At 51.9% G+C, this 17,757-nt stretch overlaps 1 protein-coding gene across 2 annotated transcripts in view; it reads right to left on the bottom strand.

Moving 5' to 3' along the window:
* Positions 1 to 17,757, bottom strand: part of Sap30bp (SAP30 binding protein) — a 31,829-nt gene that overhangs the window by 3,399 nt on the left and 10,673 nt on the right. For both annotated transcript variants that reach the window (XM_005350746.3, XM_013347645.1), the window contains 5 exons: positions 10,384 to 10,426; positions 4,253 to 4,341; positions 2,017 to 2,108; positions 917 to 977; positions 539 to 590 (listed from right to left, as the gene is read on the bottom strand). In XM_005350746.3, the coding sequence (XP_005350803.1) occupies positions 539 to 590; positions 917 to 977; positions 2,017 to 2,108; positions 4,253 to 4,341; positions 10,384 to 10,426 (337 nt within the window). The remainder of the gene's footprint in view (positions 1 to 538; positions 591 to 916; positions 978 to 2,016; positions 2,109 to 4,252; positions 4,342 to 10,383; positions 10,427 to 17,757) is intronic.

Below are 17,757 nucleotides of genomic sequence, written 5' to 3'. Positions count from 1 at the left end.
TCTGTAACTCCAGGATCCAACACCCTCACACATACATACATACATACATACATACATACATACATACATACATACATACAGGCAAAACACCAATAAAAAAAAGCCTCTGACTTGTAAATGGTGATTTGCTCAGTTCTGTGTTGTGCTCATTGGCCTTAGAACATATACCTCCTCTGTCCAGGGCACTCTGGCTCCCATGTATCACCAAACCTTAGCTCTAACAGTGTCCTCAACAGGGCCTCCCCTGTCCTTTGGCCAGGTCAAGCGACTTTGCCTGCCAAAGGCTCCCAGCTGTACGACTCTGCTCGCATTGATTCAGTGGCAGCAGCGTGGGGACAACTGATCCAACCAGCTGTCATGGCTATGTTCAAGTATGGTTAGCAAGGGCACAGTCAGTCTGGCCAAGGCTAAGTTGGGAGTTGTCCTGTGGACATGGCCTGGCATAGAGACCCTGAAATCTGGGTCACTAGGTCACGGACTGGATGGGCAGGGGGAAGGGTATGTGGATGGGCAGATAAACAGGGTTAATTGAGGTTACCTAAGGCCTCATAGTAGGAGTCTTCAGACCAGCCATGGGGGTCAAACATATCCTGAAAAGAGAAAGCCAAGCTGCGGTCACAAAGGCCAGAGAGCACAGGGCCCAGAAATGGATCTTCATAGGCTTGGCCCAGCCCTCATGAAAGCACAGGGCTTCAGCTGTCACCCTGACCACCAGACAGATAACCAGCAAACTCTTAAGAAGTCAGGGAATGAGCACCTGCTCAGATGGCAGCAGTCCTAGCCCTGGCTTCTAACTGGTTGGCACCCAGGACCAAGCCCGCCCCTGGCATCTGCAGACCACCAGCACTGCCCTTCAGGGAGTCACACCCAGCATAGCAAGCCCTACCACTCTGCAGCCCGTATGTGTAGGACATACCTTTGGGTAGTTGGTGCCCAGCTCATCAATGGCACAGAACTGGATCAGTTTCTCATAGATGCTGGAAAGGTAACAGAACAATCAGTGAGCCGTGTCTGTATTGGCCCCAGGGTCCTGGGTGGAACCAGAACCATCATCAGCTCCTGGAACTACGACAAACCTGAAACCCACCCCACATCTTCTAGTGCAGCCTCCTGATGGGAGGCCCGCCTTCTTGTCACTTCAGGCCCTGCACCCTCCTCAAATGCACCGTGGCTGGGGGCCTGGATGAGGGGTCAAGACAACAATGGCATGCTATGACTGACGTAGATGCTTCTGGCCTTCAGTTAGCACGGCTGGGTTGGGGCCTCCAAACTCAGACCTACACAATGCCTAGCGTAGGTCTCCATTATTACACACTATGTCCTTTCTTGGGTGTTTTACTTGCTTGAACATTTGAAAGAATAAGACACAGATGTAGCCAGGCACAGTGGGGCAACTTTTATGGATAGCACTCTAATCCCAACACTTGGGAGGCAGAGGCAGGCAGATTCTGTGAGTTTGAGGCCAGCTAGGGCTACACAGTGAGACCCTATCTCAAAGACCCCCAAACAACAGACTCAGACATAGCTTTGCTCCTAAGACGTTTTTATTTTTTGTTTTTTTTTGAGACAGGGTTTCTCTGTGGTTTTGGAGCCTGTCCTGGAACTAGCTCTTGTAGACCAGGCTGGCCTCGAACTCACAGAGATACACCTGCCTCTGCCTCCTGAGTATTGGGATTAAAGGCGTGCGCCACCACCGCCCGGCTGCTCCTAAGACGTTTTACCAAGAAGTAAAACCAAGTTTTTTGAGTTGGAAGAACCTCTAGTGAATGTCTTCTTTGAGGACCAGGTTGGTGACCAGAACCCAGGAGGCCTCTCAGGTATCATTGCAGAGTGGCTCACACCCTGGGTTCTATTTATAAACTTCTGATGCGTCTAGTGGGCATCTAGTATAAATGAAGTCTGGGGGAAGCCACTTTGGGCTCAGATGGGAACAAAGTTGGACCTCTCCTCAACAGCTTCTTAAGGTGCTCCTGGTCCCCACCTTGCACCATCACCTACAGGCTTGCAGGCGCTCACCTGGGGTTCCGGAACTCCTTCTTCCTCTGAATGATGTAGTTCATATCCATCCCCTCCTTTATCTTCCTCTCGTAAAGCTTCTGGATCTTGTCCTGGGAAGGTGACAGAAGGCCAACATGACAGGAGCCTGCCCCCCACAATCCAGTCTGTCGCAGAGGCAAGCCCAGATCCACTGATTTTTCCTGACCCATTCTCGATGGTCAGGAGAGAGTAGAAAAGAAAGGTCAAGTCCGAAGCCACGACCCAAGCCCATGAGTGAATTTCAGCTCCCCAATCCCCAGAGGAGTGGAAAGTCTTAAGAGCTGAGGAGCAAGGGTGAATGCTGGTCCGACATGTGAAGTCGTTGGGAGACCTGGGAAAGCACTGCCACCTCAGAGGGAGGCATGAGGACTATCCTGGAGTTGGTTTCAAACTGTTTAGATGCCTTTTTTGCTTGTTTTTGGTTTTTCGAGACAGGGTTTCTCTCTGTAGCCCTGGCTGTCCTGGAACTCACTCTGTAGACCAGGCTGGTCTTGAACTCAGAGATCCACCTGCCTCTACCTCCTGAGTGCTGGGATTAAAGGCGTGCGCCACCAACGCCCGGCTAGGAAGAGGGAATCTTATGAGAAAAAGCTTCTATAAGACTGGCACGTAGGCAAATCTGCTTTGTTTGTTTTTGCTTTTTTAATTTTTTTTTTGAGATAGGGTTTCTTTGTACTGCTGTGGCTGTCCTGGAACTTACTCTGTAGCCCAGGCTGGCTTTGAACTAAAGAGAGGTCCACCTGCCTCTGCCTACTACATGCTGGACTAAAGGCGTGCACCGCCACCACCTGGCTTAGGTATAGTTTTTAAATCACAGCGATAGAAATCCTTAAAGCGAGGGCATCAGTGTTGAGGCCGTGGGCCCTCAGGGCAGAGCCTCCTCTGAGAGAGTGGTGGGCCAGAGTATGGGTCCACCTCGTGGCAGTGACACACACAGATTTTCCAGAAACAGAAGATTTAGGGAGCACTTTGCTGGGCAGAGGTGGGAGGGGTTAGAGGTCCTAGACAGTTGCCCTGGGCATTTTTTAGAAGAGGAGCCCACCCCGCTGTTCAGAGGATCAAAGTTGCACTTCTTTTTGCCAAAAAGCACGAGGAAGCCTGCGGTCTATAAAGCATGCCATTACCAGGGAGCAGGAAGCTGTTTTCCTAGGTGTTCTATCAGGGCACTGCAGGGAGGCCTGACACAGGAGGCTCAGCAGCCCCAGGTGAGCCCTGCCGCACAGCTGCCTTGTTAGGGGCTCCAAGACCACCAGAAGTTCTGCTGTCTGCTTAAATGCCACAGTCCCTACCCCCAGGAGGATCAAAAGAGAAGAAATATTCAAAACTTAAGAGCTCTGAGTGGCTGGTTGTTTCTGCTTGGCAGGCCTGTGGAATTGTCCTTACAGGCTTGAACTTGTTTGGCACGGAGGGTGACGGCATCCTGCGGGTGATGGGGAGGGAGGCAGACAACTCAGCCGAGGGAGGAGACTGCTGGGAAAGGAAGAAGTCTGTGCTATGCCCGAGTCCTGACTTTGGCCCTCTCCAGGCCTCCTGCATTCCTTAGCTCTAGGACCCATTAGTCATCCATCCGTTTGGGTGGTGCCATGGGCTTGTGGGATAGCCGGGGGCACCCCGAAGTAGGATCAAAGGCAGGGCAGGTGGAAAAGGTCCACAGTTATATAGCTCCCGGCACTTATCCTATTGTTAATTGAAAGGTCCCATCACAGGGGAACTTACAGAGGGACAAGGAGGAAAACCATGTGGGTGAAGTCTCAGCTGTGCTGAGCTCCTGTTTCCCATGGTCAACTGTAAAGATAAACGGCTCTGTTCCTTAGGTATTTAAAGCCTTGGTCTGTGGGTAACAGGAACACGAAGACAGAAACCATGCATTAAACTACGTATTAAACGCTGCACCTTACACTTCTGGAATTTATTTTACATTGATGGGTCCTCAGTTTCTTGGCACATTTCCCTCTGAGAAGCCCCCTGGCTCAGTGAGGCTGTAGAGAAGACTCACCCGATCTCGTTGAGGTAGACTTAGGATCTCAGTGAGGACAGACTAGGGACCCATGAGGTAGCACATGGCAGGTGTGGCACTGGGCGCTAATTCCTGAGATCCAAGACTGCAGGCTCCTGCCCACCTTGCAGTTTGACTTGGTCCCTTTTTCCTGTCATGGCCCCCCAGACAATGTAACCCAGGCATTCTCACCCACACGGCAGTCAGACCCTCGCTTACTTGTAAGTGATTTGAGCACCTGCCAGGCGGCTCTGGAGGGATCTTGATTTCATCAGGTGACATGTTTCGGACCCTTTCGGAGAAGGAGGCTGTTGAGAGAACAGAGGGGGAACTCTGGGGCTACAGAGCACAAGCGCGAGCCAACTCCAGAGGGGAGCAGGCTGTGAGAACGGGGAGCAGGCTGCTCAGGGCAACTTGGAGAGTGTTACCTGAGCTGAGATCAAATGGTCAGAAGCCTGTCATGTGTCAACCTGGGAGAAGAGGGTTGAGGTAGAGGGACAGATGTAAACAACACACTACAAAGCTCCAGGAAAGAGCATGTCAGGGAAGTGCTGGGGGAGGGAGAGGGAGGAGCCACAATCCGAAGCACAGGCCAGTTTTCTATACTGTAAATTCTGCCTGGCTAGGCATAATCTCAAATTGCCAATGTGGAAGACACTGAACCCAGGGCTGGAGGAGACACAAGTCAGCTTCAAGTACAAGCCAGGTCTAACCTCCCACAGGCCTCTGGAAGTCACAGCTCCTTGGCCCTATCCTTCTGGTCTGGGGCTGTCCTGCTATGGGAACTGTGTTCAGGGTTCTCAAGGTTTGGGGTCCCAAACAGCTTGTGCATAAAAGGGCCTGAACAAAAGGCCTGATTCTGACATGAAGAACCCCAACTCTCAAGGGCAATTTGCTCAGGGAATGGCCACGGTCCACCCAAGCCTTGGCTCTTCTCCTTGTTGCCTTCCCGTAGCCTCTGGCTACCCCAGGCCCCCAGAGTCCCGCTCTGGAGCACACAGACAATGGACTATTTGTGAAAGGGTCTGTTGTGCTCTTCTGACGTTCACTCATGAAAAGGACCATACAACGAAGGAACAAACAGCCTAGGGTGGGGCAGGAGGAAGGGAGAGACCAAGACCCACCACCAACAGCAGGCAGCAAAGTACTTGCTGGAGACCTACTGTGTGAGAGGCTTTACCTAAGCTCTTTCTCGGAGCAGCTCTCTAGGGCTGACGCATGCCTGGGTTGAGGGGCTACAGCAGCACAGCTTTCCTGGTCCCTTCGTCCCAAGGCTAGATTTATTTATTTAAAATTTTTAATTTAAAAAATTCTATGTATGTCTATGTGTGGGTTCTTTCATGTGTGAGTGCAGTAAGTGTCCTCAGAGTCTAGAGAGGGTATCAGATCCCCGGAGGTGGAGTATGGGGGTTGTGAGCCCCTGGATATGGGTGCTGGGACCCAAACTCAGGCCCTGTTTAAGCAGAGTGGGTCAGCTACTGAGCCTCTCCTCTCTAGCTATGATTTTAAAATAATCCCAGACCTCAAGGGATAAAAAAGGTGTGTGTGTGGGGGAAGCACTCATTGGGGCCCAGGCTGGCCCCAGTCCAGGCTTCAGCGACTCTCCTGCTTCAGCCTGCTGATCCATGCAGCCAGAGTAGGTTAATGTTTTCTTCTGATAAGGTGCTGTGCGCTCTGCTCAGTTTGCCATCACTGTGACAAACGCAGTGCTGAGTAAGACAGGGCCTCAGAGGTCCCAAACACTAATGACTGCTACTTCAGCCACTGCAGCTCGGTGCCTCTGCAGACTACAGAGACCAGGGGTCAGGCCCATGGCAGTCTTAGCATGCAAGCGCAGGGCTGAGTTTCAGCACCGCCAGCGGGGTTAACTAGACACACCCTCAGCACAGGCTGGTGACAGAGACCAAAGGTCCTGCTGTGGGCTCAGGAGCAGTCTCCACAAAGGGGACTACTCGCTTGTCATCCGCAATCTCCTGACTGGCCCTCGGGTGGGGCACCACCCAGCTCTGGCAGGCGTTCCAGTCAAACCTTGATTTCTTCCTTCTTCCCTGCCTTGGGCTAAGCAAAAGTTCTAGGTCTGAGCTCAGACCACAGGGGCTAGCTGAGAGTGGCAGCAGCTGGAAAGAGCTGGCCATGGCATTTGGTGAGCGTTAGTAACAAAAGCAAGAAGGCCTTGGCAGGCGCCGGGGCTGGAAAGGGTATATGTGCACGTGACAGAGACAAAGAGTGCCCTTTGGCATTTGCCAGGAAAGCTTTTTAGAAAAACAGGGTGTGGCACTGTTACTGTAGCAACCCCCCACCCTCTGCAGTGTGCGGTAGGTGGTAGAACAAGAGAAGAGCCCCTCAGGAGCAGGGGGAGAAACAAGAGAGTAAATGACAAGAAAGGGACAGGTTCTGGACACAGAATAAAAGTTTGCTGCACAGACTGAAGATGACTTCAGTGACTCGTTTCTAAGTTCTAGGACGATAGCTGCCCTGCATGTCTCAGAGTAGCCAGAGCCCCAAACCACTTTCTCAGGAAATCTGCTAATAAATATGTCCACAGACACTTGAGGGCAGTGTCTCTGCCCTAGCTGCTGCTCGGCTATGCCAGGAAGGTTGGACTTAATATCTGAGAAGCTTGCTGTCAGCATGAGTCAGACTGTAAATGCCTTTGTCAGAAAACATCTGCAGTATCCATGGCCACCAGGTAGGTTCAGAGCAGCGGCCGTAAAACATCTGCAGTATCCATGGCCACCAAGAAGGTTCCGAGCAGCAGCTGGTCCCTGGGATTCAGGACACCTGCAGGGTACTCAATGGGCAGTAAGTACCTGAGTAACTAGGACCCCCCCCCATCAGCACTGTTCCAGGCCAGGCCGGCAGCTGTCGGGAGCTGTGGTACTGGAGAGACCATGAGTTGGCTTCTTGGCTCTTTGCTTGTTCTTTCAGAGGTGGGAGCTACACATCCAACACCCAGGATTCAATTAAAAGAGCTGAGTTTAGACAGAGGGGGCAGCAAACATCGCATGACAATCAGAAGCCACTCTGCCACCTACCCCTCAAAGAGAAAATAGCACCACACCTATGCCGATGAAAGAGGGACGATGTCCCCACAAGGGAGCAAATAAGAAGCTATGTCTGCTACAGTGAGAGGCTCCTTAGCCGAAACAGACAAATGAACAGAACGGCTGTGCTCCTCATGTGGATGCAGTGTGTCCTCAGTGTGGATGCGGTGCGTCCTCAGTGTGGATGCGGTGCGTCCTCAGTGCGGATGCGGTGCGTCCTCAGTGCGGATGCGGTGCGTCCTCAGTGTGGATGCGGTGTGTCCTCATGTGGATGCAGTGTGTCCAGTGTGTCCTCAGTGAGGATGCAGTGTGTCCTCAGTGTGGATGCGGTGTGTCCAGTGTGTCCTCAGTGCGGATGCAGTGTGTCCTCATGTGGATGCAGTGTGTCCAGTGTGTCCTCAGTGCGGATGCGGTGTGTCCTCAGTGCGGATGCGGTGCGTCCTCAGTGTGGATGCGGTGCGTCCTCAGTGCGGATGCGGTGTGTCCAGACGGAAAGCCAGGCAGAATCCGGATCTGCACCACATGCTCAGCTTGGGGTGATTCGCCTCATTTCAGTGAGGCAGAGAGAAGGCCGTGCTGCCCAGTGGTGGAGAGCAGCTCTGCTCAGCATCCTCTCATAACAGAGGGATCCAGCCCAAGTGCCAATGGGCCCTAATTTACATAAAACTGTCAAAACAGGGCTGACTGCCCATCAAGACCACTTCTTGAGATTTACTCTCCTGCACAGGGGAGTTAACACTGAGGACCATAAGAAGGGTATAACTGATGGTTGGTCGGGCTAGCACAATTACACACTTATCAAAATCCACCAATGCACCCTTGAACTCACAACTCTTACTCCATGAACTGCACCTCAATAAAGCTGTTTCAAACACGCACAGAGGCTGGTTGGAGGCTAAGGCAGAGGACCAGTCAGTCCAAAGTCAGCATGGGCCATATAGTTGCTGAGGCCAGTCTGTACTACCTACATGAATCTAAAGTCAAAACAAAGCCAGAGAAAGAGCCACGCTGGCTGCGGAAGAGGCCCAGCTGGTGCCCACACATCCCACTCTCTGACGCTGCTCAGATGAGCGGTTCATGGCCAGGTTTTCCTCGGAGCCCAAGCCTTGAAGTTTCTCAGTAGTGAACAGCGGACTGAAGTGGGACCCAGACAGAAGAGGCTACAGCTCCTACATCGCCTGGTCTTGTAGGCCACTGGCTCCCAGTTAGATATGTACCTTGCTTGCCTCCTCTGCCCTTTAAGTTGTCATATCTCAAATACCATTCTCTCTCTCGCGCGCTCTCTCTTTCTCTCTCCCTCCCTCCCTCCTTTTTCCAGACAGGGTTTCTCTGTGAAAGCTGTGCTGGAATTCACTCAGTAGACCAGGCTGGCCTTGAACTCAGAGATCCACCTGTCCCTGCCTCCCAAGTGCCAGGATTAAAGGTGTGTGCCACCACCACTTGGTGACACGTGTCATTTTCTAAAGAACAAACTCTTTTTTTTTTTTGTTTTTGTTTTTCGAGACAGGGTTTCGTTGTGGCTTTGGAGCCTGTCCTGGAACTAGCTCTTGTAGACCAGGCTGGTCTCGAACTCACAGAGATCCGCCTGCCTCTGCCTCTCAAGTGCTGGGATTAAAGGCATGCGCCACCACTGCCCGGCCTAAAGAACAAATTCTAAGGTTTAAGAAAAACATAGTTCGGGCTGGAGAGATGGCTCAGAGGTTAAGGGCACTGGTTGTTCTTCCAGAGGTCCAGAGTTCAATTCCCAGCAACCACATGGAGGCTCATAACTGTTTACAATGAGATCTGGTGCCCTCTTCTGGCATTCAGGCATACGGACAAACAGAACACTGATTACATAATAATTAAATCTTAAAAAAAATAAAATAAAGAAAACCCATAAAATAAAGAAAACCCTAATTTCTAATTTACACAGATGTATGTGTCTGAGAACCTAATGTGCTCAAGCACCTGCTGAGGGCAGAACAGGACACTGGACTCCCTGAGCCTGCAGTTATAGGAACTTGTGACCCACTTGACATGAATGCTGGGAAAAGAACCTGGGTCCTCTATCAAAACAGCAAGTGAGAATTCTTAACCACTGAGCCATCTTTCCAGCCCCTAACTTTTTAAAATAGGACTTAAACCATAAATGGGAGAACCCAGGGATTAAGGCCGAGTAATTATGTTCTTGCCCAATGGGTCAGAAGAAAAACAGAATGAATAATTCCTAGCACTTAGTTATGGAAAACCAGTCACTTCTCAACAACCCACAACAAATGGTACTTCGTGGGAAAGGGAGGTGGGCGGAACCCTGGAGGAACACTTTCAAGCCAATTTTCTGTGCTTTGAACCTCAGGGCTGGAAAGCACAAGCCCTGAATGCCGGTGCAGAGATGCAGGGGTGGGCTCTGCAGGTGCAGAGATGCAGGGGTGGGCTCTGCAGGTGTCCACTGGGAACAGAACCAGAGAGCAGGAGTGCAGTGGCCATGGAGCAGTGATGCTGGTGCAGAAGGACAGCTCTTTCCCCAAGTCCATGGCCAAACGGAGGAGCGGAACGGCTTTCTAAAAGGTTTAGGATGCAGGGGCTGGCAGAGGGAACGGAGGGACTGTGGTTTCCACAAGTCATTCTGCTCTCCAATGTTACCAAGGGCCACATATGCCAAGGCTGTGAGCCATGTTCCTGCCTGGGGACGAGGTGAAGGGCCTGCAGAGGCCCCACGCTGACTCCCCGAGCAACATGAATATGGCAGTGGGGACAAAGGGTACAAAGACAGAGAGGTCAGGTTCAGGGCACAAGTGGAAGAAGCGAGGACCAAGATGAGCTCCCAGCTGTGCGGGACTCTGAACTCCCCTGGCAACCCACTAGAGCCCAGAAAAACACACCCAGAATGCCATTCCAAAGAATGTTGCCTGGAGGTCTCACCCAGGCACCCCAGGAAATGCCCAAGGCCTTGGGAACAAGGATGCAGGGAAACTGCTTACAGCAGGGCAAGGGCTCAGAAGTGTGCACGCCCTCAGGGTATCCCTGCTTACAGCAGAACACACACGAATACACACACGGGCTCAGAAGTGTGCACGCCCCCAGGGTACCCTTGCTTACAGCGGGACACACACGAACACACACGAACACACACACACACACACACACACACACACACACGGGCTCAGAAGCGTGTACACCCCCAGGGCACTCCTGCTTACAGTGACACACATGCACACACAGAGGCTCAGAAGTGTGCATGCCCCCAGGGTACTCTTGCTTACAGCATGACACACACACGCACATACAGAGGCTCAGAAGTGTGCATGCCCCCAGGGTACTCACCCACTAATTCCTGGGGATCCCGCTTCTCTGCTTCTGTATTATCCTGTGGAGACAAAGAAGCACACAGCGGTAAGGCTGGGCTCCCGGGCCATTGCCACTCTCATCACCAAAACACCCGGGCTTCTCGTGGACACTGAAGGGGGTAAGTGCTGCCAGCATGCGAACGGTGAGCAGTGTTTCAAGACTCCTGGAACCCCAGGGCTCTGACCACTTCTCCCCCATCACAGCAGCTGAGAGCTCCATGACCCCCAGGAGGGACCAGCACTGAGCCATGTTGCTGAGAGCCATAGCAGTGACCATGGCCCTGCCACCTGTGTGACTTGTTCCCTGCCCCTGGCTCCCCCTGGGTTGGGAGAGGTTATCTGAAGACACCACTAAGGACGAACCCTCTGAGTCACCTAACTCCGGAGAACAGTTGCTCCTGGGAGTTTTGTTTTTGTTTTTTTAAGTATCACTCCAAACGAACAGGGCAGACTTTATTATGAGCACTAAGGGGCCACTCAAAGCCCCCTTTAGTGACTAAATGAGGTTCCCAAAAACCCTGGCTTGAAGTCTCTGGCTCTCCTTGACTCACTTCTTATGTTGGTTTTATATTCTGTCCAAAGAAATACATACATACATACATAATTTTACACTGAAAACAAAAGTCTTAGTTCACTGCTTCGCCTAACCAAACCACGGCTGGGAGGGTGACAGCTGGCTACAGGTTTATGGCAGAGCAGGAAGGCCTAACTCTTGCCTCTGCTGACCCAAATGTCCTTGAACTCAGTAAGATCAGGGATCTTCAATGTAACAAGGTTAGTGATCAAAATGGCAGAGGAGAAGTTCACGGAAGGTCTCAGATCTGGTTTCCGTTCCTTCCTGGTGAGAGAGGAGGTAGGACAGTAACGGTTCTGCAACAGGACCTACACGTGTGAGCAGAGGTAGAGCTGGGCCTGGGCACCAAGGAAGGAAGGGAAGTGGTCTAAAGGGTTCAAACAACCTCCAAGCCAGCCATGGCCCTGTGACAAAATCAGACCCTCTACCCTCTTCTCGGATTCTGAGACAGACCCCAATCCCCTTTTCTCCGAACACCGAGACTATTCATTAAAATTGCAAGGGCAGTCTCAACAAGGTTGAAGCCAGGCTGCCTAGCAACTTGTCTCCCTCACCATCCACCTTCTGCCAATCAGGTGGGCAAAGCAGGGCTGGGAGGCAGGCCTGGAGGGCTGCCACATCAAGTTCAGGTTGGAGTCATAAATCAACTGCTGTTCAGACAGTGCCAACATCTCTGGGACCAACAACAGCTCCTTTGTAGCAGCAACGGAGGACTCAACATTAAGGAGCATTTCAGTGAGCGGGCGCGGGACTAAAATTCCCTGTGTTTTTCCACTAGGAGACAGAGTCCTGGGTGCTGTCTGTAGGACAACACCAGCTGGAGCTCCCGCCTTCCCCTGCAGACAGGCCGACACAGGGGAATCTCCAGAGTCACTAGACTGCTAATACGGTATCTGTCCCAGAGTGTCAAGAAGTGGGTCACATCTTTTAAAGGGTCTGGCTAGCCCAGCTGAGCTTGCTCAGTCCTGTCTCTGGGAGAAAAGACACGATGCTGTTACAAAGGAAACTCATAGGCAGGAGCAGATTTTCCCTCTCTTGGTCCTGTGATCTACGGCTTGGAGCCTCAGCCTTTTTAAATTCATCTCTCAGCCGGGCGGTGGTGGCGTACACCTTTAATCCCAGCACTTGGGAGGCAGAGGCAGGCGGATCTCTGTGAGTTCGAGACCAGCCTGGTCTACAAGAGCTAGTTCCAGGACAGGCTCCAAAACCACAGAGAAACCCTGTCTCGAAAAAGCAAAAAAATAAAAAATAAAAAAATAAATTAAAAATAAATAAATAAATAAATAAATAAGGGGCTGGAGAGATGGCTCAGCGGTTAAGAGCACTGCCTGCTCTTCCAAAGGTCCTGAGTTCAATTCCCAGCAACCACATGGTGGCTCACAACCATCTGTAATGAGGTCTGGTGCCCTCTTCTGGCCTTCAGACATACACGCAGAAAGAACATTGTATACATAATAAACAAACAAACAAACAAACAAACAAATAAATAAATTCATCTCTCTACTCAGCGAGGAGCTCGGAGTTACTGCATCACGTGTTCTCTGATGGACATCCACGGCATGAAGGAAAGCGAAGTGGGATAGGGGACCAGTGAAGATGGGGCTCTAAAAGTTCAGTGGCAGAGCGCTTGCCTAGCATACACAAACTGGAGTTTGGTCCAGCACTGCAAAGACAAGTAAGCAGTCAAATCCCCCACCCTGCACTGCTCCAAAGTCAGAACAATTTACAACAGCTCATCCTTGAGGTAAGTTTAGTACGACGACTCCCATGTCACTGTGCAATGACCCGTAAGAGCCCTGGCCACTGGGGGTGGGGTGGGCAGAACTGGGGAGGGATGGGCGTCACACCAAAGCAATGGTCCAGAGACAGCCTCCCACCAGCCTCGGCAGATGCTAAGAGCTCTATGGGAATTTGAACCAGCATCCGGGAACTATGATGATGCTGAACTATGATAGCACTGAAGTACAAGAGAGGAAGTCAGGGAAACATCAAACTGCAAACAGGGTACACCCCGACCCCCAGCGCTACAAATCTTCCCTAGGAGAGACTTACCAACCTTCAAAAGGGCCAGGAGGGGAAGGGGAGTTGTGAGAACACAGGACACAAGACTCCTCTGTTCTCCTTTCCTTCCCCTAGAGCAGTGTTTCCAAATGCCCAGGGAATCCTTGTTAGAGCTGTATAGCTCTCTCCCCCTAGCTTACAATTAGCTAAAGTTAACTTAGACTGTGAGCTAGTCACCAGACGGTTGTCTGTATCAGCTGGGGGACCTGGAACCTGGCAGAGCCTCAGGGCTCGCTCAGTGGAGGGGGGTGGAATGAGGATAGCAACCCTTAGAAAGGGAGAGCGGCTGTGGAGTTGACTTTTTTACCCAGGCTGAATCCAGCGAAGAAACAAGGACTACACAGTAAAAGCCAAGCCCACAGCTTTCCAAGCGAAGCTCAAGGAGGGAAGAGATGACCAGGGCTCACACACTGAGCGTGTGGAGGCACGGTAGCACAGGCATGTGATCCCAGCACTCAGGAGGCTGAGGCAGGTCGGCTTCAAATTGTAGGGTCAGCTTGGGCTACCTAACAACATCCTTGCCTCAAATCAAAACAAAAACAAGAGCCCATGTGGTAGTACACACCCAGGAGTCTGAGGCAAGCAGGTAGGCAGTCCAGAGTCTCAACAAAGAGTGGTGGGACACTCCCAGCACCTGGGAGGCAGAGGCAGGTGGGTATCTGTGGGTTCGAGATCAGTCAGGATTACAGAGAGATAGTGAGACCCTGTCTCAAACAGACATACAGGGAGCGGGAGGGAGAGACCGACCAGCCATTCTGAGGTGAGGGCCCCTCTGTACTCTCCCTTCCTCTCTCTGCACCTTCACCTGAGGCTAATGTCTCCACAGCCACAGGGCTGTTTTCTCCCCCCAATAATTGTGATTGACACTTGCAGGTCAGTGATAGAAGCCTTGCTGTCACAGCAATCAATTACAGACCCTGGAATGTGGCTCCCATGCAGAGATTACCAGTCTGGTCTCGGACAGAGCAGACAGGCAGAGGGAGGAAGAACCATGGAGCAGGAGACGCTGCCAGGTGAGCAGACAGGAGTTAGGCGGTGAGGAGCAGCAGGTTCTGGGGGACGGCCTCCATCAGCCCTTCTGAGAAGCAGTCCCACGAGGCATCACTCCGGTGACAACCCAAATCACAGCACAGCCTACGGCGCTGGACTCTACCAGCTAACATGCCATGCTTTCTTCCCGGCCTCGGGAGCATTAGGCGTAGAGGAGGCACTCCAGGCAGGGCACAGGGCAGCGTGCAAGGTGCAGGGCAAGCGTACTGCACACTAGATGTTCCGGCCGGACAGTGTAACCTGGCACCCGGGGAGAAAGACCAAAGAAGTAGCATCTACACCCTTACCCTCACAGACTGTGACAGTCCTTGAAGTTACCAAGTCCTAATAGGCCATCTTATGCATTGAGCAGAGTTTACTCAAAACAACAAAAGAGGATTTAATTCTTAAAGCCAGGTGTGGTGGCGCACACCTATAATCTCAGTACTGAAGAGCCAGAGGCAGTTGAATTGCCAGTCTAGGCTGACCACACAAAACCAAAATCTCCCAGAATCTTCACCGTAGCCCTCCCCCCCCCCCCTTGACTTTTTTGAGACAGGGTTACTATGTGTAGCCTCAATGTCCTGGAACTCACTCTTATAGACCAGGCTGGCCTCGAACTCACAGAGATCCGCCTGCCTCTGCCTCCCGAGTGCTGGGATTAAAGGTGTGTGTGAGCCACCACCACCTGGCCTTCCTCCTCCCCTTTCTACAGACAGCCTGCTCTTTGCCCTCTCTGATCTAGAAGATGCAGCAAAGTGGAACTTTGCTCTACACCCATTCTGCCTGTCTTGAGACAGGGTCCTGCCTATGTAGCCCAGAGCCTCTGAACCTGTGGACGGTCCTGCCTCACATCTCTGGAGTGTCGAGGTGCCGGCCTGCACCTCCATACCCAGCCCTGCAGCCTCTTTCTTGCCATTCACCCGAGTGCTCTCGAATCCTGAGACAAAAGGGGGAAAAGGCACAATTAAGCTGGGTGTGGCTGGTCACTTGCTCAGGAGTGAGGCCAGTATAAGTAACTAGCAAAATCCTGCCTCAAGATAAACATACAAATAAAGACCAAATCCACAAACAAGACAATTGCTGACAGTTAGCTCACTTACGCATTCTATAAATAATTTGTGGAAGATTTATTATGTCAGACAATGGGCTAAGCACTGAGGCTGAAATAAGAAAATTTCATCCCAGGGAACAATTTTAGGTTTTATGTTAAGTCCTTTAATGAATGATCTTATTAGCCCAGCAAAGCAGGTTCTGAACGACAAGCTCACACTGCTCGATACACCACCTCAGGAACCTTCCCGAGGGCATCACAATGGCCACAGGCAGGACTCTCTGTCTGTGTGGGGCACACACCTGTAATCACACTTGGGAGGCAGAGGCAAGAGAACCAGGAATTCAAGGCCAATCTGAGCTGCAAGAGGCCTTGTCTCAATCCTCTCCCTACTCTTCCCTGAACAGCCCCCCCCACCAAACATCTCCCAAGGGCCACGAATGGGTTATGCAGAGGACAGCCTGGCGACTTATGAAGTCACAACAGTCCATGCCGTGTGGGAGCATAACCCACGTGGTGGTCCAGAGGCCGGCTCCCACACAGCATGTCTGGAGAAACGCCCAGAACAGGGGGCTTGCATGGGCACATGGCCCAGTCAGGGATGGAAAAAGCACACTTAGCAGGAAAATGGGCGGAAGTTGGCGGGGCCATTGTGGACGTACTGGAGTTGCCTTCATTCCCAGACAGCGCAGACAGGAAGGCTCAACTCACCAACCAGAGCCAGAGGAGGCTTCCACAGGAAGGGTTAAATAGAGTCTGCCAGAACAAATTAAGCCAGCCCCAGCTTGGCCTTGCAGTCTGAAGAAAAAGCAGGGAAGGAAATGGCTTCTTTCTCTACTGAAAAACCCAATCAAAACAAAGCTGTAATGTAAGGATCCACATGGCAATGTATGCACTACCACACAAAACCTGTCGGAACCAGCCTGGCTTGAATGTGAAGTCAAAGTCTGGTCAAAAGCCATTTCCAATGGGGAGAGTTTTCTTACCTGACTATTCCAAGTACCACCCAGACTTGACAGGGAGGCAGGGCTTTGTTGTTTCTTAGAATGTGCCAAGGGTGGCCCTCTTCCTGACCCCCAGAGCAGTACAGGTGCTACCTTAGACCAATGACCCACACCCAGCCCTTGGGGGCGGGGCTATAGCACACTTTTCCTTCAAGGCTACTGTAAGGACAGGGTCTCTGGGCTTTAAGCTGGTAGCTCTGGGGCCTGGAAGAGGCTGGAGCTACAAGGTGAAGAGAACTGCCAGGCCGAGAGCGGGAAACTAAGTCTCAGCCATCAGGCACAAAGCACTGTCAAGCCCAGGCCACCGACAGCCGAGAAGCAGAGGAACAGGAAACACACCTGAGAACTCAGAGCGGTGGGACTTGATGCTAACTGGACATCAGGTATTGGCAGGAAGGAGATTCATTACCCTGGAGGCCGGAGGAAGCCTGATACCTTATGGTGTGGGAGAAACTACCCAGCTCAAAATTTAGGAATCCAGATGGTCACTGTGGGCACTTCTTAAATCCCAGCACTTGAGAGGCAGAGGCAGGAGGATGTCTGTGAGTCGCAGGCCAGCCTGGTCTATAGCGCTAGCTCCAGGACAGCCAGGACCACAAAAAGAAAAAAAGGAAACAAACAAAAAAATAAATTAGCGAAATCCTTCCAAAACTCAGAAACCACACAGGAGGTCACATTGCAAGGGGCAAGGGTAAAAACGAGAGACGGAAGGTAGGGAGTGCTGGGTTTAGGACAGGCCATTTTCTGCAGCGTGTAATTTCAAGATGAATCCCAGCTGGGAAAGGAGAGGCCAGCCACACCTCACTTAGCAATCCACGGCATCTGGCCCCGAAAGGAAGGAGGTCTGTTGGGGCTTGCATGGCTGATAGGGGGGCAGACGGGCGTGCAGCGGCTTCTTCCTGGCTGTAGAACCACAGGAGAGGGGTGGGGCCCCCAGGAGTCTCTGCTTCAGTACACCTGGAGCAAGGGCAGTCAGGAAGGGAGCTCTGGCAGTGTGGGAAAGCCAAGAGGATCAGAGGAAATCACCTGGAGCCTGCAGTGCCCTCTGAGTAAAGTGTGAGTAGGCCTGATCGGAAGGGCTGGTCCTGGAGACTTTACCAGCCCTGACCTTGCCTAGAGACTTCCTGAGGACAGACGGGAAGCCCACCACATCCCAACTCCTGCTTGAACTCTTCTCAGTTTGGGGGCGAACAACTAGTGGGTTTCAACAGGTGGAGCGTTAGGGGCTTTACTTCTGGTCCGTGTAAGGAACAGAGAGGCTCCCGCGAGCCTGCAGGGCAGCACTTTATCTACAACACATGCAGTAATGCAGTCAGGTCTGGCTGCACGGCTGACTGGTACACACGCTCAAGAACACGTGCACACCGAAGGAACAGCGTGGAAACATGCGGTGCTCACGGGAGCTGCTGCCAAAATTTCCACAGTTTTCTTTTAAAATTTATTTTTATTTGATTTGCATGAGTATTTTGTCTGCATGTATGTGTACCAAGTATGTACAGGAGCCTGCAGGTGCAGCAGATCTCCTGGAACTGGAGTTACAGACAGGCAGTTGTGAGCTGCAGCGAGGGTACTGTGGAGTAAACCTGGATCCTTTTGCAAAAGCAGCCAGTGCTCCTAACCACTGAGCCA

This window comes from Microtus ochrogaster, chromosome 7 (assembly GCF_000317375.1).
Source record: "Microtus ochrogaster isolate Prairie Vole_2 chromosome 7, MicOch1.0, whole genome shotgun sequence".
NCBI classification, from domain to species: Eukaryota; Metazoa; Chordata; class Mammalia; order Rodentia; family Cricetidae; genus Microtus; species Microtus ochrogaster.
The sequence above is the reverse complement of the archived record's forward strand: the minus strand, read 5'-3'. Positions and strand labels throughout refer to the sequence as shown.